Raw genomic sequence first — 25,768 nt, 5'->3', positions numbered from 1 at the left:
GAAGAAGAAGAATACGTAAGGGACGAGACGATTTTGGAATAGAGTCACGGAGTGTTAAAAATTGAGATCACACTTGAAGAAGATGAACACACGAAGGTAAAGAGAAATGTAACGAGAAATGAGAAATTTTATTGGCACCAGATAAATCTTTTAAAAATCCTCACTCATTTATGGTGCTTAATACCACATTGAAACTATCAAAACACGGGGATTAAATAAATTTTACGTTATCTTTGCTAGTGTATATATCCCTGTATGTTTTATAACACGTCTCATGTTTAGGATACTATCTTGGGTAGAGTTCTAAACCAGTGACAACGTGGTAATATTTTACGTCAGGGACATAAGCACGTGATGTTATATTTACTCATTTCTTGCTTAGTTTAAAAAACAGAAGTATAACAAAGTTAGAAAATGAGTTAATGGCTAACAAGAACAGTTTTTTAGAAAGCAAAAAGAAAAATGATTGTTTTTACGGAAACGACCAATATTGGTAAGCGATATGTTCGTATTAAATATATATCTACAGGACAAAAAATAACTTTGCGCTATTAAATGTTGTATGTTTAATTTAGTGTGTAGGTGTTGTATTAATGTTTGTTTATTAATTTGCTTGATAAGTATATGCGGTAATTTTATATCGTGGAAAATAAATCGCTGGAAAATCCCGGTACTTCATATTTGTGGGGAACACTTTTTTAAACAGCTATTCGTTTTTGGGAAGACTGCTACACAAATCAATTCTAGCAACCCTAATAGATATATATTTTAGCTAAACATGTTGAAAGAACTATATCATATATATATATATATATATATATATATATATATATATATATATATATATATATATATATATATATATATATAATGTTTTGGATGGGTTGGAGTCAATAAAAGGGCTATTGGTTAACTATTTATTATCTGGAGCTTTCAATTGTGTTTACAATTATTATCAAGAGATGCTAAGAAAGACAAAATATCTTACAAACTTGAACTAGAAAGAAAAATAATTTTTTGTTAACTCACCAAATAAAATTAGTATGGTTAATAAAATTGCTGCTAACATATTTCAAAAGAATTACTATATAAATGTCCTTATCTAATAAATATTTCTCTAAAATTTTAATATAATTTTGAAATATTTTTTTCCTAACACAAAAACAATTGAATTTATAAATAAGTTAGAATAGCGACCAATTACAATTAAGCCTCAATGTCAAATGCCAACTTAAAATTTTTATTTTTGACAATTATATTGCCAAAAATAAAATTTTGTTTAAAAATTCTTTTTTGTTTAGTAACAAAAAAGAAGAAGATTTATTCACCATTGATGTCTGAAAAAATGTAACAAATCTATGTAAAATTAAATCAAAATGTGATATTTTACAGGTTCCATATATAAAATACAAAGAAATAATATAATTATAAATTTTGCTTAGATTTTGAATTTCTGATCTTTTGTTTAAATTATGATCACTTTTGCTAATACAAACCATTTCCAAAAAAAGTCCTTTTGAATTTATTACTTTCACTACATAAAATTTTAATGCTATCAAAATCCATAATATGGTCTTTATCGATTACAGGCTCTGCTAAAGCACAACAATTAATCTTAGCTTAATTCTGCAATCACTTTTGTGAGAAATAATGCGATTTGAAAGATTTCTTCCGGTCTCACCACATACTCAGCTTCACACTGAGTACAACTAATGCTGCATACTACATTTGTTTTTTCTAATTTGTCTATAGGATACTTAGTTTTGGAATATAAAGATGAAATAGTTTTGAAGTTCTTTGTTGCTATTTTTATATTGTCAGTAACCTTTAGTGTTTGTATTAATTTAGGTGTTAATGATGGTATAAAAGGTAGTGAATGATAATAGATGTTCTGGTTATTGGTTACCATGTTCTGAGATTTAGCAAAAAATGGTTTTAAGTTATTTATATTAACAATATTAGAAAAAAGCATCCTATATAGCATATCTGGAGGATAAGAGTTTTCAATTAAAATATTTTTTAAGAATTGAAGATCTTCTTGTGTAGATAATCTGGATGAGAAAGCTTTAAAACACGTTATTTTAATCCTGTTATAAGGTTCATTTTCATCTTATTTGGATGATGAGAGTAATAGCTTATAAATCTATTACTACATATGGGTTTTCTGAACCATTTGGGTTTCAACATATTGTCTGTATTTCTTACAATTCCCATGTCAAAGAATGGTAGAGAATTATTTACCTCTTCCTCAACTGTAAATTGTATATGTTGATTATGATTGTTGAAAATGTTGACTGTTTCATGAATTTTCATTAATTTCATGAATATGAATGTGCTTGATTTTGATGTATAAAAGTATTTCACTAATTGCTCCGAAATCCATGATTTTAATTCTTAGGTTTTTACTTATCATTCCATTGTTTCCTGCTTATTTTCTCCGGAATTGTACAGTGTGAAGTTTTTCTTTTCTATTTTTTCATCCTTTTTCCATCTTTTTTCGTGAAGTGCATAGATATCTAGGTCACATTTTTTCATTTACTGGGCTAAATCCTGCATTTCCCTACTACTAGCATGTTTTTCACATTCCAAGTTGCTATTTTCACTGTATCTTTTTTTCTTGTTTTTACATCTTACTTAAAAAACTAACAAAGAAAATACTAATAGTGTGTCTAAAATAAAGATATTTTAACATTTTCCAGGGAGAATTTAAACTTATACTCTTCCAACAGAATCCGCATTCTTTTATTTAAAGAATGTCGTTTAAGAGATCGAGAATTGATTTTTGACTCTTATCGTGAAACTAAAGATGAAAATGGGTCATCGAAAGAGGAAAAAAACAAACCTGAAGAATTTTCCCATCTGACAGAAATGATCTTTGGTTCTACAGCGATGAAATATCATGACACTTACTTTAAAATCCATGATGTTTCTTCTCCAGATCGTTTAATTTTTACACAGGTAAGTAATAATAGGTATACATTTTTTTTGAGAATTCTCAATATGAAATTGTTTTTTTTTTCTTTGTTTTAATTTGGTTAAGATCAATGGCGTTTCAATAAATAATATTCATCACGCAGACGATACCACAATACTAGTTAATAACATTGAAGACGTTCAAGCAATTCTGAACAAAATTAACGAAACTGGTGAACAGTTTAAGCTTCTTATTAATTTTCCGAGACAAAATGAATGGTGATTAGTCTAACAACAGCACAACAAGCTTCTCAGAGTTAGCTGAAGAGCGAATAGACCAAAACATTTTTTTTTTAATTAGAAGAATCTTCTTTGTACTCGTTTACCATTAAGAACCAGAATACATGTCCTCAATGTTATGTGTTACCATTGTGCTGTATGGAATTGAAACTTGGTCAGTTAACCCTTTTATCTTCTTTTTTCACGTGTCATATTATAATTATCTGACGTTGGCGAGCACCATTGCAAAGGCTTTTCGATCTTCAACCACATGGAATAATTATTCGTCGGCTTAGTGACACAAAAATGTAACTACATTTTTTCCCGTTTTGAGATATCTACACCATTGAACTTACTTTAGTGAGTTCTATTGAGTGACACAAAACTGTATCTCTCCGAACACCCAAAACCCCAGTAAGGAGTTTTCGTAACTACATTTCTTAGCAATCTTTTAGTGTCACAGAAATGTAAGTGCTGTTACATTTCTGTGATACTATGTTTTAGTACTATAAATAAGCTAATATTGAGTTACATTTTTGTGGCAATAATTTTATTGCACTGAATGGAGATTGCAGGTAGCAACTGTGGATTTGATAATTTGTTTATTATGTTTAGCAGGGTGGTCCGTTGTATTTGCAGTTCTGTTACAGTTGTGAAACACGTGAATCAGTTGATAATTTGTTTATTATATTTTTTAGCAGGGTGGTCCGTTGCATTTCCAGTTCTGTTACAACTGTGAAGACGTAAATACGTTGAATCAGTTTTAAGTTAATTGTTGTAGAGATTGTTATAATAATCGTTATAATACTTTTTTTTAATTTTATTATTACACAATAATGGATGCAAGAGGGAAGAAGTTAGTTTTGTTAGCTCTTAACAAATCGGTACGAGATGATACAACACATAGTCATAATTTACCGCTCTCATTACAACAAGTGACATATTCAGACAGTGCCTCACATGTTTCTGCAAGTGAACCTAATGGATCAGGATATGAACAATGTGAGGATATATTTTTTGGTGACGATTTAGAATAAGCGACCATTGCTTTTTTGAACCTGGCCATTCGATGGTGAAGTGTGGCTCGGTCCATGGTAATATTGAGAAAGCATAAAAAAGTGTGGATATATTTAACCCCAATGGGTGGTACTCCATTGTAAGAATGGCGTCAAAGAAATCAAAATACACTGTACACGAGATTGAACAGGAAGAAATTTATGACTTCAAAGCTTTTGCCACAATTCTAATAAAAAACAAAAAAGTGGACATCGATGGTAGTAGTATAAATTGACTAAAATTAACATGGCTACAAGGAAAATGAAAATTTCGGGTCTTTTGAGGTTGTCCGAAAAGAAACTAGGAAATTTTCCATGCCAAACTTAACAACGGTATATTAAGGACAAGGGCCAATAAAAGAGGAAAAATATAAGGATTTAGGAGAGCTGTGCAATAAAGGCATTATTCCTTCCCAGTATCATCTCTTCTATAAGTCGTTGCTCACCAACAATAAAGTCAAACAATCAGATGTGCAAAGTGATTGACACAATTAAATTTATTGTTTGAAAATGTTTTCAAAGTTTATATTTGATTAAAAAAAATATTTTGTGATTTTAAATAAAGTTATAAACGTTTCAATGGGAATAACCACAATATATTTATTAAAAAATAAACTTTATTGACGTTTCGACTTCTAATTCAGAAATCGTTGTCTAAACATTTTATAAAGTTTCTTTTATTAATAAATATATCGTGATTATTCCCATCGAGACTTTTAAATAGTATTCATTGCCACAAGAAAATAGCTTCAGAACAATATAACAAAAGTTATAAAATGAATTATGATTATTATTTTAATTATTATTATTAGTAAATTGGGTAACCCTCGGTTGTCAAATTAGATTATAATGCTACAGCAACAAAGAATTACAAGTAGGTACCATTTCATTTTAGAAAAGCTTAATCCAACTACAAAGTCATTAATTTGTATTTAAATTGCGTGGTTAAGTTTTCGGACCAGGTAGAGATTAATAAATTTTAATCCATTGTACTTTTAATAGACTTTTAAATACAAATGACTTTGTAACAGTTTCTAAAATAAAATGATATCTACGTATGTCTCTATAATCATAGACTTTTCAGTAGGGACACGAAAATGTATCTCCGCTACTTTATCTAATCGTTGATATTTTGAAAACACAATTTATCCAATGTTGCGTATGATTGTATTACCGTAAAGAATACATTTCTAAGATTAATATCCATTACAAAATGCAAAACATTTTTTTAAAAACCCCAAATAAGCTCTCCTGAAAAGTAGTCATTTTTGAGATACATTTTTGTGTCACTAAGCCGGCGAATTGTCCTGCATTTGATATCTGAGTCCATTCACGAATGTTTTTTAACCAAGTTCTTCCTACACCTCTAAGGCCTTCTATTTTGCCTTTAAGGTTTAAAAAGACAAGACAATTTTGGTGTTTAATAGTCTTTAATAATTCAATCTGTGTTGACCCTGTTTAGTCCTTCCTCATTGGTTTTTCTTACTGTAAAGATATCTTTTTAAGATCTAAAGCAAAGGAGTATTCTTTTGTACTTAAGAATACAAATAGTAGAACAAAAAATGATTAATTAAGTTTTAAACTAAATTTGGCAAAACAACTCATTTGTTGATACATATACATCTAGAAAGAACCGAAACAGACCTGTATTGATCATATAAAACAAGCGAGTGGTTCCAGAAGTCAGACTTACTGATTTCGGTAGCACTAATACTGTCTGACTTACTCTGTATCACAAAAGTTGCAAAAAAGAACCAAATATAAATGTTCGTCATGCCAGATACCTTTGTGCATTCGTCCTTGCTTTAGGTGCTTTTATGGAAAGTAGATTATTTCTCTGAATGTTTATTTTCAGTAAAATAATTACAAGAAACCACTCTGTTATTAGTTTTTAGTATTGTTCTGAAGCTATTTTCTTGTGGCATTTTAAATTAATTTATATTTAAATGGGAATAAATATACGTATTTTAACCTTTAATTGTGGCTTATTCCCATTTAAATATAAATTAATTAGTTTTTAGGTATAGCAATATGTTCAGATTTTGGAGGATGGAAAAAATATTTTCCATCTGTAAAAATTTTGAACTAAATAAAAAGTTAAAAAATAAATTGTTATAAAATTTACCTTTCAAATTAACTTTAAGCAGAAATATTAAACGTAGTAATACTTTGTTCGTGTTCATGAAAGGGTTAAAGTAAATACTTTGAATACGATCGAAGCATTCGAACTATGATTGATGAGCATTTCGTTAGACTTCTTATCTCACACATGATGAAGTTTTGGGAAGGATCAGTAATCACTTTTTAAAATGCAATTAAAATTGCTAAACATACTAGAAAAATGTTATGTTCCTTAGACATTTTTCATTAGTTTATATTCTTTTTGATTATTCTAAGACTGATTGAGTATTTATATATTTTAGGTATTTTCCACTCCTCTTGTGAAGAAATTATCCAACAGTAAATCTTCGTTAAATAACTCAACCAAAAATTTTTCCAGCAATTCATTTCTAGAATCTTGCAATTCTTTTGCTAGTTCTGGATCTGATCCATCGTTTGGTTCAAATTCTGATTCATTCTCCTGTAAGTATTTTTTATATGATTTAACTTTTTATTTTATAAAAGCAAAGACAGTTAAGGTTTTATTTCACGTACAGTGCGTCTGTATATCCGCTTATACGTATTTCGCCCTAATAGGGCTCTTCAGAGACGGATATTCACAGTCGCTCTGAACGTGAAAATAAATCTTTTCTTAGGAAGCAACCCTAACATGGCTTCGTATAGACGCAAATAGCGACATCTGATATTAAAATCAGTAAACTAATTGTCGAAATCAAATTCAGATTTCTACTTTAATCTCTGCCTTCTAAGAATTGTAAGGCAAAACAGACGTTGATGAAGATGTAATTAGAGACATGGGGAAAAATGTTAGAGATTTGGGAAAGGAAAATCCTGAGAAAAGTTTTTGGAATGATAAAGAAGGCTAATGGGAAATGACGCATAAGAACAAATCAGGAGTTAATGGAGATCAATAAGAGACCTAAAATAATGCAGAAAATCAGAGCACAGAAAGCCAGATGGTTGGGTCATGTTTTACGAATGCCAAAAGAAGCAAAAAACAAAAAAGGAAAGAAAAGAAGAGAAAGACCACGAAGGAAGTGGTTTGACGTCTTTTGGACTGACATAGAAGAAATGAGAACAAGAGGCTGGAAAGTACAATTGAAAGACCGTAAAAAGTGCAGAAAACTAGTTAAGACTATTGGAGGCCAAGAGCCTCTAAGACCTGTAGTGCTGTAGTACATGCCACTTACATTTTACTTTTATTATTCACTCGCATTAGGTATGGCCGATTATTACTCAGCAATCTGCACTTTTAACCAAAGCTATTCATTTTTCTATCATTCCTTGTTAACATACAATGTAGAAAAAAAGTTTTTTGTGTGAAATAATGTATTATAGCCGTTTATTTTTCCTCGGCCAACCTTCTGACTGCAACCCTAACAAACTGGTGGTTTTGTTTATATCGACAGTCACGAATATCCTGTATTTCTTGTATGAGAAATACAGGATGCTGACTCTCTCAGTTGGACATACAGAAAAACAGCCAGTGGATGTTTACAAAAGTAAGAGTAAAACAAAAGTAGGAAATAGTACCATGCACTGAGCTAGATATTATGCAAACCAGTTCGGGTATCAAAGTTCGTTCCATCTCTTCACGGGACGTCCTACACATCTGCTTTTTGGTTTATAATTTAGTTTTTGTTTAGTAGTTCTATAGATTTATTTATGAGAACTGATTCAATTTTCAATGCGTTCATAAATGTGTTTTTTTAGTGATAAGAAACGCCAACTGGATATCTCCAAGTTCCACAAGCACAACAATCGATTCAGGATTCTCAGAGTCCAGCATTTCCAGAAACTCATCGTTTACTCAGTACTCTGGAGGCTTTTTAACAAGTAAGTAATAACTAATACTTCTTCTTCTTCTTTTTCCTCTGCTTTTTATATAGACATAACTCTGTCTGCTTTTCAATGTGCCTCCAGTAAGTTGTCGTTCCATCGTTTTCGTGGTCTTCCTACTGATCGTCTTCCTATTCCCGAGACGGGGAACCGTCTCTTGCCGTTTCTATTTGTTGTCATTCGGCTTATATAATCGTTCCATTCTACTCTTCTATTTCTTATCCAGTTCTTAATGTTCTCCACCTTTCATCTATGTCGTGTACTTCTAGCTCTGTCCCATAGTGTCTTACCATCAATTTTTCTAAGTGTTTTCATCTCTGCTGTTTCTAACATCCTTTTTGTCCTTTCTGTGTCGTACTTGTTTCTGCCGCGTATGTCATTATTGGTCTGATGACTGTTTTGTAAATTCTGCCTTTCGTTTCTTTCCCGATATACTTATACCGAACTAATACTTAATGGTCGAATTTAACTATGGAAAAATACTTATTTTCTTTTTTTTTTTTAGGAAGAAGCACTACCTCTTGTACATCGTTAGATACATTTGGATCATTCCTCAGCGAAGCAGATTCAGCTAAAAATTTTAGAATGAGCGTTAGCTACTCGAAACTGGGACTGGCTTTAATAGTACCAAAGCCTGTAGTAGAGAAGTACGTTGTTTAAATATTATATACACGCCATGTAGATTAAGCGCCTACTAACATTTTGCTAATTCGTCCTGGGCTCGGTTTCACCACCGTCTTGCCCTTAGCAGGCTGGGATCATCTCTTACGTAATATGAGCTTTTCTATTAGTCCTTTCTTTATCCTCTTCAGTTTTTCTCGTGGGGTTTTTATTGAAATCATCGAGTAATAAAGTGTTTTTGATTGTCATAAGAACACGCATAATTACTTAGATATTAATTTGAAGAATCAGTCCAATTTGTCTAAATAAAAACAGTTTATTTGGACTTTGGACTATTAGGTTTGCTTCTATATAATCCAAGCATAGGTTTACTAGTCGCTGATTGACTGAGAGGTTTTGAATTACCCACCGATTTACGAGTGGATATGTTTATCATCTCATTTAAATCAGCAAATTGTATCTGATGGTCTCGTAAGGGTGAAATATACATAATACAATGGCAGGTAGACGAAATGTAAATATTTTTGTTAGTATATTATTTGCATAAAACAGTTTATTTACATATCTTATACATTTTTTAGTCTTCTTTAGATATAAAGGATATCAGCATCAACATTCTATTGCACATATTATTCGAAAAGACTTTTTGCTCCTTCATTTTAAGACTTGGTAAGAATCAGTGTGAATAATCAATTAATAAAAAGAGTAAAAACATATAACTACCTTGGTACCAACGTCAATGAAAATTGGGACTATTCTTTATAAATTAAATATAGAATAGAGAAAGCAATTTCTCTATTCTAGAATAGAGAAAGCAACAAAATTAAGGCTTTCGAAATGTGGTCTATCGTCGAATTCTAAAGATTTATTATAGCGCCCACGTTACTCATCATGAAGTTTTATTAAGAATACAAAAAGGAAAAGAGCTGTTAACCACAATAAAAACATCCAAAATCGAATACCTCGGTAACATCGTAAGCAACAGCGAAAGATATGGGTTGCTGCAATTTATTTTACAAGGAAAAGTAGAAGAAAAACGAAGACCAGAAAGGCGAAGGGTTTCCTGGCTGAAAAAATTTCCATAATGGTCGCCAACATCTGCCACTACAAAAAGAAAAAGGTATATAGAGACCTGGGCTCTGACAAAAAGTAATGAAAACATGTTAGGATGTTTTGACAGAATAGTTCTAAGGCGAATCTATAGAGCGAATATAAGGCGAATCTATAGAGCAGTGAATGACAATGGACTGTTGAGAAGACGATACAACTTTCGAACTTTATAGAATATATCAGGAACCTGATATCGTAAAATATATTAAGGTAAAACGTCTGAGGTAGATAGGGCATGTAATGCGGATGGAACAAAATGACTCAGCTAGAAAAACGCTTCTTGATACACCCATTGGTCAGAGAAGAAGAGGAAGACCCAGAACCGGGTTCGTTTATAACATCGATGAAAACATAAGAAATATGGGAACCCGTACTTGGCGGAGGAAGGCGATGGATAGAGATCACTGGAGAGACATTTTTGAGGAGGCTAGGACCCATGCAAGGTTGTAAAGCAAGAATAATGATGATGAGTTATATAGAGACTTTTAGGTATATAAGCAACTGAAGAGCAGTTTTAACCATGTAGTTAAGATTACTATTTTTTTTTCTGGCATAATTTTACTGGTATGCCCCTGTGTTAATTTATTTCCCCTAGTTAATATTTTAGTTAATGTTAGGTCCTTTAACTGTCGATGAACTCTCGTATGCGCATATATTCATTGTACGCCAAGTTCAGTCAGAAAACTTTTATAAAGAATTTTTACTTCTGACTAGCAATAAACCTATAGATAACAAACAACTACCCTCGCTAAAGTAAATATATATTGAAATACCTTGTTTTATTTTTGTAAACAAAAAAAATCACAAAAATTGAAAATTTGTATACATCTAATAAAATAGTTGATAGCGGATAACGGAACCAATTTTGTTGGCGCTAATAGTCAGCTTCGTGACTTATATGATTTTTTTAAGTCTCAATTAAATTTCGATAGCATACGCTCCTATTTAGCCCAAAAGGGAATACGTTGGAAGTTTATTCCTCCCCACTCTCTCCACTGGGGTGGATTGTGGGAATCAGCCATTTGGAGTGCTAAATATCATTTAGTTCGCTTGGTTGGAAACTCACGGTTCACATTCGAAGAGATGTATACCATTCTAACTCAGATAGAAGCTGTGTTGAATTCTCGCCCACTAAATCCGCTGTCAAATGATCTGCAGCCGCTTACCCCAGGACATTTTTTAATAGGCAGTTCTTTGACTGTATACCCTGATTTTGATTTAACTTGTACAAATACTAATCGACTAACTGCTTGGCAACAATGCCAGCAAATCCAGCAATCCTTTTGGAAGCGTTGGTCAGTCGATTATCTAAATAATTTGCAAAATCGTCCTAAATGGCTACGTTCATTGCCGAATATTCAAGTTAATGATTTAGTCTTAGTGAAGAGTGAGGACACAATTCCAATGCTCTGGCCTCTTGGACGAGTGATTGCCACCATACCCGGCAAAGACGGTAAAGTAAGAGTTTTACGAATAAAAACTGCTGATGGAGAATATAAGCGTTCTATCGCCAAAGTTATCGTTTTATCTATAGGCGATAAAGTTAGTTGTTAGCCCATTTGTTCGGCGCCGCCCCCCATAATGGTGAAATTCCATTCCACTCGATATAAATTTTCAACCATGCCGATATTGAAATTCTTAGAAGGAATAAAGGAAGATATTTAACGGTACCTCTTGGGGTAAGAGCCCGTTGCTACTTGCCTATATAATGTGGATGTTATCAGAGTTAGTTGAGAATAAGCTATTACCAAAGTCGGTCGCAAAATCCCGTAAGCTGAAATCGCTAGCTCGCTAAATACTCGCTTCGCTTATTAATATATTACATTTGTAACTAAGTAGTTCGCATCGCATTATTATTCATAAATATTATCAAGCCAATAATTTATAGTAATGAGTGTTTCCTAAAACCGCAGTTATAATTTTCATATAAACACTTCATTTATTCAAACCAGCAGTGTTGCCAGTAGTTCGTTTTGAACATAGAAACGATATTTTGCTAAGCAATCCTACCTACTTGTAATAATATGTAATAGCGAAAATAGCCTAAGTGAAAATTATAGTGAAATATCCCATATCACAGTGTTTTCGGACAGCTATCAGAAATTGCTATTTAATCTTACCATTGAATATAAGTTAGTGTTTAATCTGTTTTTCATTCCAGCCTTTAGCTGGTGGTCCTTCGTCCTTCAATTCTTTAAATGAGTTATTGTTAAACCACTCACTGTATATTCCGATCTCCTTTGTCTACTTAAGCGTTAAAATTATTGGATATTTAGTTTACAAATGACTTATTAAACTCATTATTTATAGATAATTTATTTTAATTATCATTAGATTTGTTTAAGTAAAAATACAATACATTGATTAAAATAATTACCGTTATTTTCCAGTAATGAAGACAACACGTACCTACAACATATACCATTGATTGAATCCATACTATGGCGTGTTCGTCAATACGTGGAAATAGCTCTCAACTCTCCACGATTATTTTTATCAACTATGCTTGAAATATCTCTTCTCAGCGCTAAATGGTTATCGCACGAACTAAATGTTTGGATCAAACCAGGGAATGAACCTCAAAGTAAATTTTACTTGAACTTTGCTGTAAGCTTGAAAAACAGTCTCAGTAAACTTACGTTTCCAAGCAATATATTTAAGAGTAACATTAGAGAAGAAAGATTTGAAAACTTTTGTCAAGTTTTGGAAAAACTGGAAACCAAAGAAACTAAATTGTAAGTTATTGAATATTTAACTATATTTATATATTTTAAGTAAAATTTTGTAAATAATTGCATAATAGGAGTTTGCAACCTTTATGTTTGTCAAAAGTTGTGGCGACAATTTCAACAAAAATAATACATATTGAAAAATCCTATCCACTAAAAATGTCTGGTATAAAAATTCGTCAACCTTAACTCTAATCAGAAGGCGCCACACCTCCTTTATTAGGCTTTTTAAATCAACATTTTTTAATATCATAATACATATTAATTAAATGAATATTATTTGTATAAGTTTTTTAGCCAAGATAAGTTTCTCACTGTTCCTTGTTTTCCGTTATACTCTGTCATACTCCATGATAGTCCAGAAATTTTTAAAAAGCGTGAGTAATTTTTAAACTTCTTCTACAGAAGAATTTACTTATATAAAAAATTTGAGAAATCATGTTGATGGTGATCAATAGAATTATTTTTCCTTTTCCTTAATATTGTTTATTCGTCTTAAAAATATAAAATCTTACTCACATCAAATATTCACAAAACCTTTATATTAAAATTAAAATTATGTTATAAATATTCCTGAATTAAATAAAAGGAATTTTTTATTTAATAAAAAATTATATCAATAAAATAAAATACCTCACAACGGAAACGAAAACCAGGATATATAAATCAACAATAAGACCGATAATGACGTACACAGCGGAAACAAGAGCAGATACGGCGAAAACACAAAGACTACTGAAAACAACAAAAATAAAAGTCTTACGAAAAATAACAAACCAAACTCTAAGAGACAGAGTAAGAAGTGAGGAAATACGACCGAGATGTGGTATAGAGGAAATAAACGCGTGGACCAAAAATAGAATAGTACGAATAGCAAGAGACAAATCGCCAAATGGAAGAAGATCATTGGGACGACCGAGGAAAAGATGGTCAGACAACGTCAATTGAGGCTAAAAACCGAAGTAAAACAGGCATTAATTAAGCCTATTTATAAAGTAGAAAGAAGAAGATGATTTTCTCTGGGGTATCACCGGGTGCTTTCCATGTATAAAGCTGTCTTGGGTGTAATTTAAAAAGTGTTTTCGTTACAATCCTATCCGTTTTTTGGTAGAATTGGATCAGTCTTTCTCCTCTTTCGTTTCTTATGCCAAGACCATATGACCCCACGACATTCTCGACTGTAGCTTGTCCTATTTTGGCATTGAAATCGCCCATGATAATAGTGTGTTCATGTTTTTGGCCAGTTTTAGAAAGTCTTCTAGAGTCTGATAGAAATTGTCTATTTCTTCTTCAGTGGACTCTGATATCGGTGCGTAGACCTGAATGATGTTTATATTAGAGGGACTTGAGTTAATTTTCAATAGCACAACTATGTCTGAGATTAGCGTAAATCCTATTACTGCTTTAGCTATTTCCCTTTTTACTATTATAGCTACGCCATTTATGTTTCTTGTATCGTCTCCAGAATAATAGATATGGTATTCATCCATAATTATCATTCCAGAATTTGGTCATCGAACTTCACTGCATTCTAAAATATCTATGTTCAGGCGAGTCATTTCTTAAATACTATTTGCTGCTTTGCCTGCTTGGTACATATTTCGAATGTTCCATGTACCGATCCTTTTAACTTTTAGGACATTATTGGCTGACTGGGGGATTCTTAGCACCCTCTCACCACTTAAGGGGTGCCCGGGACTGAGGGTCATTTGTTTTGGATTTTCAGCCATTGTGGTGTCCTGGGGATTTTCTTACGGATCTTTAATGTGGTAGTCATCCCGTGGCTGTCCACATCTCAATGCCGTTGGCTAATTTAGCTCTTCCGCCTGTGGAATCAATTTCTCAGCTCCAGGGCAATAAAATGCCCTACCACATGTTAGTTCTTCCACCCTTAGCTGTTGACCAACAAAATGCGGGATTATTTTTACTGGTAATCATTCAGTTGCGGTATCACAACCGGTTAAATCTACATAAATATTAAATAGAAGAGAGGATAAAAAACTGCCCCGACGTATTTACTATTTTTGTTGCCACAATTTTACTTTAAAACAAGTTTATTTGACGTTTCGATTTCCACTTCGGAAATCCTTCTCAAAATACCAAAACAAAACAATTTCCTTACGTTGGTTATAAACTAACTATTTTATTTTATATTTTCAGTTTTATGAGTACACTTTTGACAGCAATACTCACTCACCACACCGGCTGGATAGCCGCATGCCATCCACTGGAAGAAATTTCCCTAGACGATTCTTACCATGCAATTTGGAGTCAACTTACCAACCTATTTGGAGCCACTGGATACTTAACAAAAACATCAAAAACTGTAATATACGGTTTGAAAGATGACGAACTAGTTAAGAAAGTATTGGACTTTCTATTATATTTTCTGCGATATTTTAAAGTGCAAAGAAGATACGTAGAACGTAGCAACGTTGAAGGGGAAAACAGGATCGTGAATGATATATTTAATAGTATTACTTGTAATAATGTAGAGCGCGACACAGTGTCGAAGCCAAAAAGTTTGAGTCGAACAAAAACCAGTAGCTTCAGCCTGTCTACGCTCACAAATTTCGATGACGAAACTATTGCAAATGAGACAAATAATAATTACATACAAAAACCATATTTACAAAATAACCAAATAGAAATAGTACATAAAAATGAAGAAAGTGGTTTAAAACGCGCAGGTTTAAGCAAGTCAAAGGCTTGTGGAAATGATCTATGTAAACTAAGTGCATTAGCGGAAGAAACCGGCTTAGAATTTGGCGGTGAAACTGAAGAAAGTACTGTGTTGTTTATTTTGGGTGATAACGAGAAACTAGAAGACCTGAAAAAGACCAATGAAGTTAGGAAAACAGAAAGAACATTATCAAGTAATACACTAGATATATCTGAACCTGACAATGCAGCTAAATTGAATGTTATTAAATTTCCCCTGCCCGAGTAAGTATAATGCAATAATATATTTAAAAACATTCAATATTATTGTTAGAAAATCAAAACCATAAAATAGTACCGTACAAGAGGGTAACTTTGGAACGGGGGTGAAACTTTGGTACAGCGTGTAAATTTAAGCTTATAAATTTTTCATCACCGCTACTCGTTTTGAATTAGCATATACTTGCCACTACCCTAACTACTATTTCCACCTTGTGACACCGTTGGGAAGCTTTCACATTTTCAATCTTCTTTGCTTTTCTGAATACTTTGTTTCCGAAATTGTAAGCAGTCAGCCCTGACTAGGGTACCTTTGCGACTGTCTTCATCAGGTGTGTTAACACTAAAAGCACCAAAGCAATTTGACCCTCTGTATTACGTATTGTATTGTATCTTAAAAACTTAATAATTTATTAACCTTTTCCGTGTCCTGTGCATTGCATGTGATACACAGGCATTATTTTTAAAACGTCTGTGCATCGTATGTGATGCTCAATTAATAGTTTATTTATAGTGAAATATTTCTTCAAAGCGTATCTCTGTTATTTTATCACTATTTTTATGTATTGAACATATTTAATGTTATATTTTTATTTATATTTATATAAATATATCACAGAAAATGTGATATATTCGTCTTGATTATAAAAAGTTCTTTTAATTTAATAATCTAGGTATTTTTAGAGAGAAACCTATTGGTGATCCAATAGAGGTGATACCAACATCTTTTCTTCCCGACCATAATAATTTAGAAGAATTAGTACCTGATAAAATAGTTCAAGGATTAAATGTTCCTACGGCCAAGTGGGAGAGCATTTTAACTAATGACCTATTACTGAAGAAATCATGTTTGTTTACAGATAGAATAGAAGAAAATGTGGCTATTATAGCAGATGTTGATTCTTGGTAATTAAATCATTTATTATTAATAATTTGTCTTGAGTTGATGATCTGTGTTGAGGGTAGAATGGGGCCGAAAAACTGTCAGTTTTACTGTCAGTTTTAGGGCCCAATTATAAATTTTTAAATAGATACTAGGTCTGTCCAAAAAATACCTGAATTTTTAAAATTGGCTGGTTTGGAGAGTCCACTCGTCAAATTTTTTTTAATATGTCGGTAAACATGCTGCTAAAGTATAAAAAAATTTGCATCTATATTGATTGTTTATATATGCCTGTGGCAGCCGCTAAGGTTCGACGGTTTATATCAGCTCGGCGATTTCCATTCGTTTAAGAAAATGTAACAAAGAATTTGTATTTAATTTTGCGTAAAAAATAATATAAAGTGTAATAAAGGATGTTAGCAAAGACCTGTGATAAATATGGTATGAAAAAACAAGTGTTTACAAGTGGTATAAGCGTTTCCAAGATGGCCGTGAACACGATGAAGATGATGATTGCTCCGGACGCCCCAGCACATCATAATGAAAACCTAAAAAAGTGACAGAAATAGAAGTCGCTGATGAAGTTGCTATATCATCAAAATGCCATGGCATTTTTGCAAACGTTTTGGGTATGAAACGAGTGTCTTTTGTAGAGCAAAATTTGTTCCAAAATTGTTGAAATTTGAACAAAAACAGCAGTGAATGGAAGTTGCTCAGGAGTCACTAAATGACATAAACGACACCCTAGATTTGCTCAAAAGAGTTATAACAGGTGGCGAAACATAGGTTTATGCATATGACGTCGAAACTAAGGTGCAATCGTCCCAGTGGAACATTCTGGTTCGCCAAGATAAAAAAAAAGGCTAGAAGTCCGGTCGAACGTGAAGGTTATGCTCACTGTGTTCTTTGATTTTAATGGCATAGTGCACGATGAATTTTTGCCATGAGATCAAACGGTCAATAAAGAGTACTACCAACAAGTTTAATTTGAAAAAAGACCAGATTTGTGGAAAAACAACTCATGGCATTTGCATCACGATAATGCACCAGTTTAAATTTAATTGCTTGTTCGTAAATTTTTGGCCAAAAACAATACTGTAATGATGCCACAGTGTCCATATTCGCCAAACATGGCCCCGTGTGATTTTCCTATTTCCAAAAATAAAGAAATCTTTAAAAGGCCGTCGTTTCACAAGCATAGATCACATTAAAAGCGCATCGCTGATAGGTCATCCCAAAGATCGAGCTTGAGAAGTTTTTCAAGGATTGACAGAAGCGTTGGTACAAGTGCATAATATCTGATGGAGACTACTTTGAAGGAGACAACATTAATGTAGACAAATGTAATAAGGATTTTTTTCAAAAAACAAAATTACAGGTATTTTTTGAACATACCCCGTATATGCCCGATGATTTTTGTTTTATGTTGTTTAGTTCTCGGATTACGAATGCTGTTTGGTTTTTTCTGTGTTATTCGAACGTGGCGTAAAAAGCTTGTAAATGAGTAGCTTTTGGAGATACTTAATAAACATATTTACGATTTCAGCCATTTTGCAAATCATAATCATATAAACAAAGTTTATGGTTCTTGTCAGAGCCTTCTTTCCTTCGTGACGTATTCTTTTGTTTTAGGCATGTAATTAATGTAAGTGGTTAAAAAATTTCCCCAGTTCAAAAAGACAACTACAGGTTATAGTAATAATTAAATACAACGTTCATTTTTGAAAGTCCCAGTTGTAAGACCTTAGCTAAGAGCCAAAAGAATAAACTCGAATTAAAGAAAGACTCGAACCGTAAATTGGAAACATTGAAAAAGATAATACTGAATCCAACGATTATCTTAAAGAGAAAGAACAACACTAATAAAGCAAAATCAGGGATGACTGATGAGATGTTGCAATATTGATGGAAAAGTGAAGATTATATAAGAACATAGATTTAAACGTATATAGGCATATATTATAATATAATTAGAACAAAAAGAAAAGTGAAGGGAAAATGGTACTCAAGTGTGAGGAAATAAAATCATTACTGGATATATATTGCGACTTCACATAGAAAGGTGACAAAACTGATCGGTATTAGAAAAACAAACCACAGAAGTATCATATAAGATAAAAGGGGTAAAACTATTCTTAACAAAAGCGAAAAAATAGAAAGATATAATCAATATATATAGGAATTACTAAAAGATAACAGACAAATACGAGAAATAACTATACACCAGTCGAGAAATTGGGCCACTAACACTGCAGATCCTTAAGAAAAAATAAAAAATAAAGACCTGTACAACACCAAATATAATTTAATTATTGCGTGAGATAATTGACTATCTGACAATTCCAATCTGTCCATTTCACTTTATATCAATATACATATTTCAGCATCTTCGGAAGGTAACCTGAGATGGCTTCTTCAGTTTGACAGATAATTTAACATTCCTTAAAGCCTGTCGAGATCAGAACGTCATTCCCAAATTTCTAAAACTCAGATACCATACGTCTTCTTCTATCTCCAAAATCTCTAGATGAAAATATCTAGACGAAAACTAGATGTCACAAATACCAGTATTTTTAATATTTGGTCATCTACTCATTGATGGTCTGGTCATAGACAGCTCTACACACTTTCGAATCTAAGACTGAAACTCAGAAGCGAAAATTAGTTCATCAAATTGCCAAACAAATTCCAAAACAACAACGTTGAAACCTACTACAGTAGTTCATAACTTTTTCGATACTTCCATTTCGGCCATTACCACTCAAGCTCTAGCCAAAGGGTTTTATTACTCTGTTACCCCAAGTCACATTCCAATTGAGACAATCATCTGTCAAACTGAAGAAGCCATCTCCAGTTTACCTTCCGAAGATGCTAAAATAACTAGGGAAGACATCGTTACAGTTCTCAGAAACTCAAAGCCTCCTACTCCGAACATTACCCAATCCAAGAAAAAAGCCCTGAAAGAACTTCAATCAAATACAAATCTAATCATTCTTCCTACCGATAAAGGCAATGCCACCGTCATCCTAAACACTTATTTTTATATTAATCACCTCTCAAATCTCATTAATACTCCAAATTACTGATCAATTCCTAATAATCCAACAACCTATCTAGAGAAAACAACAAAAGCCATTATAAATAAAACCTCTCTTCCAGTTGATATAAAACAATATCTTGATTGCAGATAATACTGTTGAAAATATCGGTAGATATGCTCCTTTTATTTTTATATATTTCAGCTCAATTTATTAAAACGTCTCGATGCCTCTGCATCTGCTAGAATATCAATTTTGTCAATTACGTCGTTAGTTTTATCACTTGTACTAAATATAGATTTTTATCTACTTTTTCTGAGTTTATGCCAATGATTTAGAAAGTATTTTATAAATTATTAATATAAATCTATATTTTAAATTTACAGGGATGTACAAGTTTTATCTAGTGTGAGAAAAAGGATGGCAAAAAGAGAAATGGGTGGAGATGTAGATGCTTCTCCTATAGTAGCAAGTATGTTGGATACTGTGCTGCAGATGTGGAAACAAAATATGTCAAAGGAGCAGGTAATGATTAATAATAATTTATACTTTTTGGCGGGTAGCGGGTAGGAACTGGGTAGGAACTCCTTTGGATAGTGCTATCGGGGAAAATGAATCAATCTCTGCCCTCCGCTGATTCCAGGTGTTTCCTGACCCGGTAAACTAGTACCTACTTAGGGTCCCTTGTACAGGGTTACAGATGAAGCCCACAACGGCAGCCACGGCGACAAAGAATACCTTCGGTACAGTGTGGATGACGGAAGTGGCAATCCCTTAATTTTAGGGATTGTATAAAATCTCTTACCAACCCGTCTAGCCAGCGTGGGGTTTTAAAGCTAAAACCCTCCTAACAGGAATATGGCGATATCTAAAACAAAATGAATGAGTCCCCAGGTGGGTAATACAGTAATTGCAATTCCCACTCCTTTGGAAAGAAAGGAAGAAAGTTTAATGGAATCTGGAAGAAGGCAGAAATCGCTAAAAACCACACCATTGAACATGGCAACTCTAAATATAAGGTCCTTAAGCAAAGATGAAACATTCTATGAACTCGAAGAAGACATCAAGGACTTAAAATGGGACATAATTGGTCTAGCAGAGGTAAAAATAAAAGGGTAAGAGTGCGTAACACTAGAGTCCGATAGCGTCCTATATTACAAAGGGCGAGAAGAACAAAGCCTAGATGGCGTATGATTTCTAATTTCCAAGAAATATGCACATAAAGTAGGGCAATTCCTAAGAATATCTGAAAGAATTACAATAATTAGGCTAAATCCAGAACACGAAAAATCTCCCTGAAAATGATTCAAGTATACGCTCCAACCGCAGCACATCCCGATGAAGAGATAGACGAATTTTATGAGAAAATTGCAGAAACTAGCACCAATTATCGCAGCACGTACACGATGATAATAGGAGACTTTAAAGCTAAGATCGGATAGCGACATGAGAAACTCGAAAACTATATAGGACAATTCGGCTCTGGAGTTAGAAATAAGAAAGGAGAAACCTTGGCTAACTTCCTACAAGCTCACAAGTACTATGCAATGAATACATTCTACAATAAAAAACCACAAAGAAAGTGGACGTGGCTATCCCCAGGTAGAAAAACTTGGAACAAAATAGATTACATACTGTGTAACAAAACAGATATAATACAGGACGTAACAGTAATAAATACGGCGTCAGTAAATAGCGATCACCGAATGGTTAGAGCCAAATTAGAGATAAAACATAATAAAAATAGAAATAAATTTAGAAAAACTTGGAATATAGACACAGAAACTAAAATCTAATACAGAACAATATAAAAGCAAGTTAAAACCCGCGAAAGTATTAAATCTAGGTAAACTTAGCTTAAATGAAATCAATGAAGTCATAACAAAAGAACTATTAAACGCAAGCTCAGAAGTGGCAACCGCTAACAGAAAACGAAAATCCAAAATAAGTGTAGAATCACAAAACATGCTGAAACAAAGAAAAGATCTTCTGAGACAAAACAAAACAGACACTGAAAAGAATCAGACACTAAACAGACAGAATAACAAGTCATAAAGAAAAACCGAAGTCTCAAATCCACCAAACCAAAACTAGGAAAGAAAAACATAATAACCATTAAAAATGAACAAGGACAACTAGAAAAAAGTAAATCTGATATAGCAAACTCAATTGAAAAGTTCTACGCCGATCTGTACCGTTCCAGAAACGATCCCCCTAACTCCTCAAAGCAGAACTTGAAAAGGCAGATAACAAATGTCAACTCAGAAGTGATGCCCGAAATAAGACACTAAAAAATAGAAAAAGCAGAAAAAAAAAATAAAGAGGAATAAAGCTCCAGGAAGCGATGGAATCCTAGCAGAAATGCTGAAGGAAGGCGGAGAAGAAGCCATCACATATCTAAAAATACTATTTAATAGATGTCTATTCGAAGGCAACATACCCGAACAATGGAATACTGCTAAAATAATACTAATACACAAAAAGGGAGACACCACAGACCTGAAAAATTATCGACCAATTTCACTACTTTCACAACTTTACAACACATTTACAAAGATTATTACAAACAGGTTAACAATTAAATTTGACGGATATTAACCAGTAGAACAAACCGGATTTAGAAAAGGGTACAGCACCTGTGACCATCTATATACTTTGAAAATCCTAATAGAAAAGACTAACGAATAGAATCTCCCATTATGTCTGGCTTTTATAGATTATGAAAAAGCTTTTGATAGCGTAGAACTGTGGGCAATAGAAGAAGCATTAGTCAATAACCGGATCGACTCCAGGAACAGAATATTAATACATAATATTTACGAACAAGCTGAAATGATAGTGACGTTGGGTAATGGAATCGAAACAAGACCAGTAAAAATCAACCGAGGCGTAAGGCAAGGAGACACAATATCTCCAAAATTATTTACAGCTGCCCTAAAAGATACATAAGTCAATAGACTAAGAAAATAAGGGAATCCCTATTTACGGAAGATACTTGAACTATCTTAGATACGCAGAAAAAAAATTCATATCTCACCAATGTAGTGGTTAATTTTAATATATTTAACATAATTTTAATCTTAGCCAAATGTATCTCTCTTTTTTTTAAATAAAAAAAAACAATATTTGTTTAATTTACTAACAAATGTATCTCATTACTTTGTATTTTTTAGTGCTCTACCTTCTTGGAACAAAAACTAACAGAAATTTGTCTAAAGGCGAATGCGTTATGTCAATTTTTGTTAACGACAGATTTTTGTACGATGGACAATTTGGTCAAAACGCTGAAGATAAATCTAGTTGATGTGCCCCTTTTAATGGCTGTGGGTTCTCATATTAATCCAAAGGTTTTACAAAAATACGGGCTGAGCTACCAATGAGTGATTTTATACGTTGTGAATTTATTATTTATATGTGTGTTTTTATTTTATTTATTGTATTTTACGTGAATCTCGAATAAAATATTTATTTAATAAAAGTAGAATTTAATATATCAAAGAATTTAATAGAAGATCAGTGCCCACTGAAGAGTGTTGATCGCTATAAAACATATTTGGAGGTAAGCTGTTATATTTATGTTCATCAAAATTGTTGTTACAAAATTCTAAAATTGTTTGACATTATTATCAATAACTATTGAAAGCTGAAAACGTTGTATATAATCTTTAAAATATTTTTTTTTGGTAAGTTTTTACATGCCGAACGCAATCTAGCAAAAAATTGAAATAATTCTTATGACCCTGTTTTTTCTAAATTCCAACGAAAAATATTGTTTTGAATCTATTTTCTTGTGGCATCCTAAAGTAATTACTATTTTAATGGAAATAAGGCACGATTGAAGTATAAAATAAGTTTATTGACGTTTCAATTTCTACTTCGGAAATCGTTCTCAAAATACAAACAATAATAAATTAAACAAATTTTGTTTTTATGTTACTTGGTGAAAAATTATTCTAATATTTAATTTTATCTGACTCTTTTGTATTGACAATTCAAACATACATTATACATTTTAAAGTAGACGACTTTAAAATGATATTGCCAATATTGCTGAGTTGCGTTTCTGGGACGACCTATAGTAGGATAGTTCATTTGATTACATGAAATCAACTTTAACTTGAGAATATCCGTTAGAAAGATCATAGCATGTGATTCGTCTTTACAAAGACAACCACGTGCGATGATGACAGTAAAATTCTCCTGTTAGTGATTCCATAGTAAATTATGAGAAAAAAAACCAGGAAAAAACCTCATAATACTATCCCGAAATGCGTCACAATTGGTCTCATTTAGCATCATTAGAACTGCTTCTTCGATTTTTCTCTTATTACCATTTGTTTCTTTTAGTAATATATTTGAATCATTCCCATGCGTGTTTAGATATTTGAGATCGGAGGCAAGTGACTTACAACCCTATATAAACTCGTTTAAAGAAATCCTCCTAAACATGCTGCATCTCACATTTAACTCCTCTTCACACTGATCATTATATATTTTACTTAGTTTACCAATACTTAACTCACTACTCAGATATAATATTTTAGACTTGTTTCTGCTGTCATATGATTCAGTTCCTCTGAGCTTTTTTTATGTACTTCATTTTATGTAACACTTTCCTTCTTCAGATAGTTCTTATTTTTGGTAGTGTCACCTCCTCTTTTCTCTTCAACAATAAACTCAAAATGCACTTTTTTGGCTATGTTTTTTATTCTACTAGTTTCTCCAACACCATTAACAGTGCGAAAATTTAAATATACAGAAGTTTTAGCACCAGGGACAGTTGGAAAGAAATTTTGTCTTGATTACTTTCGCGCAGGTCCAGGTTTTTTCTTTTTGTTTTTGTTTACCGGCCTAGGTATATGTCTTTTGATGTGTGTTGTATGAATCAGACTGGCAATTGTATTGTTTTGCCTTTTCTTGTCTGGAACTTTATAAATAAAACTTTACGCACGTGAAACTTTCATTATTGTGCTTACACGGTACAAAAACTAGGGCTCCATAACTGGAAATTTGTTGACTTTTTCTTTTTCATCTGGTAACTCTTCTCTTTCTAGTCCCTTTATTTCGTTCACCAACACTTACACTTCCATCTGCACCATCCATTCTGCTTTAAATAATAACGTAATTACTAATTGTTTCTGAATACGTTGTCAATCTTAAGTCAAGCTTTTAATACAAAATCCTTACATAACCTCAAATTTGCAAGACTCACTGAGTCAACTCAGTGACAGTTACAGCGCTTTTATTGGTTGGTTGGAAATAAGCTGGTTTGAATGGACCAATTCAGTGGAAATAATTTGAATGTAAAGGTGGTTTTAACATGCTGTTACCATTGGAAATATTTTTTTGCATCAACCAGATAGAATAAACCACTTTGGCTACAACAGAACAATACATTGGCAAATCTAACTCAACTTTGATTTTTGTGTGACTTAAGACTGTTTACATGTTATCTCCTCCACGGTCTGATTGTTTAAGACTATAGACTTCCCAGAAAAGATTACATTAGTAAGTACCTATTATATTTTGAATACATATTACAAATACTATCAGTACTTTCTGCTTTATGAACTATTCCAGGAAAACAAACAAAATTAAATTTTAAGGGTAGAGTAGGTATCTTCAATTATTATAATAATAAAACAGTTTAAGATAGCCAAAAGTTGTCGACAATGAAAATATGTTTTGCACTATTTGTAATAAAAAGGAAAGTTCTCTTTTTCAATAGATTTTTAAACTTCTCAAACTTCTTTACACATCTATGTATCTGTCGCTATTCAGGCGTGAAAAACAGTCTCGGAACATCGGGACTGTCCTACTTTCTCAATGATACTTCCACCATTTAATATAGGTTTTCAAAGTAAATACCCAAATTAAATTGTTTCTATTTAAAGTTTGATGATTTTAATTTCGCTTTGAGAAGTAAGAAATAAAAAATATATTTCACATTGCACGCCAAAAGAAATTCCAAGCAGTTCACAACATCAAGACTTCACTTTACCAAAACAAGCTATCAAATAATGATAATAAATCTCAGCGGCAGATTCTACAGAAGTCTGTCCAGATTCAGAATACGTCAGCTAAGCAACAACATTTTGCAAAGAATTTATGCAATTTCTTTTTGAACTGGAATATCCCTCTTCGCAAGTTAGAAAATAAATCGTGTCTAAACGTTTTAAGAACTTATTGCAAGATTGATAATAAATCATTACGTAAAATCTTAAAATGCAATAATATACA

The 25,768-nt window shown here is 32.5% G+C and overlaps 1 protein-coding gene across 1 annotated transcript; it reads left to right on the top strand.

The window, feature by feature from the left end:
* Positions 1–341: 341 nt before the first annotated feature.
* Positions 342–23,006, top strand: LOC140441488 (uncharacterized). The gene is made up of 10 exons (XM_072532242.1): positions 342–493; positions 2,700–2,958; positions 6,671–6,830; positions 8,082–8,204; positions 8,713–8,854; positions 12,329–12,673; positions 14,828–15,613; positions 16,292–16,513; positions 19,915–20,053; positions 22,702–23,006. The coding sequence occupies exons 1-10, from the start codon at positions 423–425 to the stop codon at positions 22,906–22,908; spliced, it is 2,454 nt and encodes an 817-aa protein (XP_072388343.1). The 5' UTR covers positions 342–422; the 3' UTR covers positions 22,909–23,006.
* Positions 23,007–25,768: the final 2,762 nt, after the last annotated feature.

Source organism: Diabrotica undecimpunctata, chromosome 5 (genome assembly GCF_040954645.1).
Source record: "Diabrotica undecimpunctata isolate CICGRU chromosome 5, icDiaUnde3, whole genome shotgun sequence".
NCBI lineage: Eukaryota > Metazoa > Arthropoda > Insecta > Coleoptera > Chrysomelidae > Diabrotica > Diabrotica undecimpunctata.
This window is presented reverse-complemented; position numbering and strand designations above follow the sequence as displayed.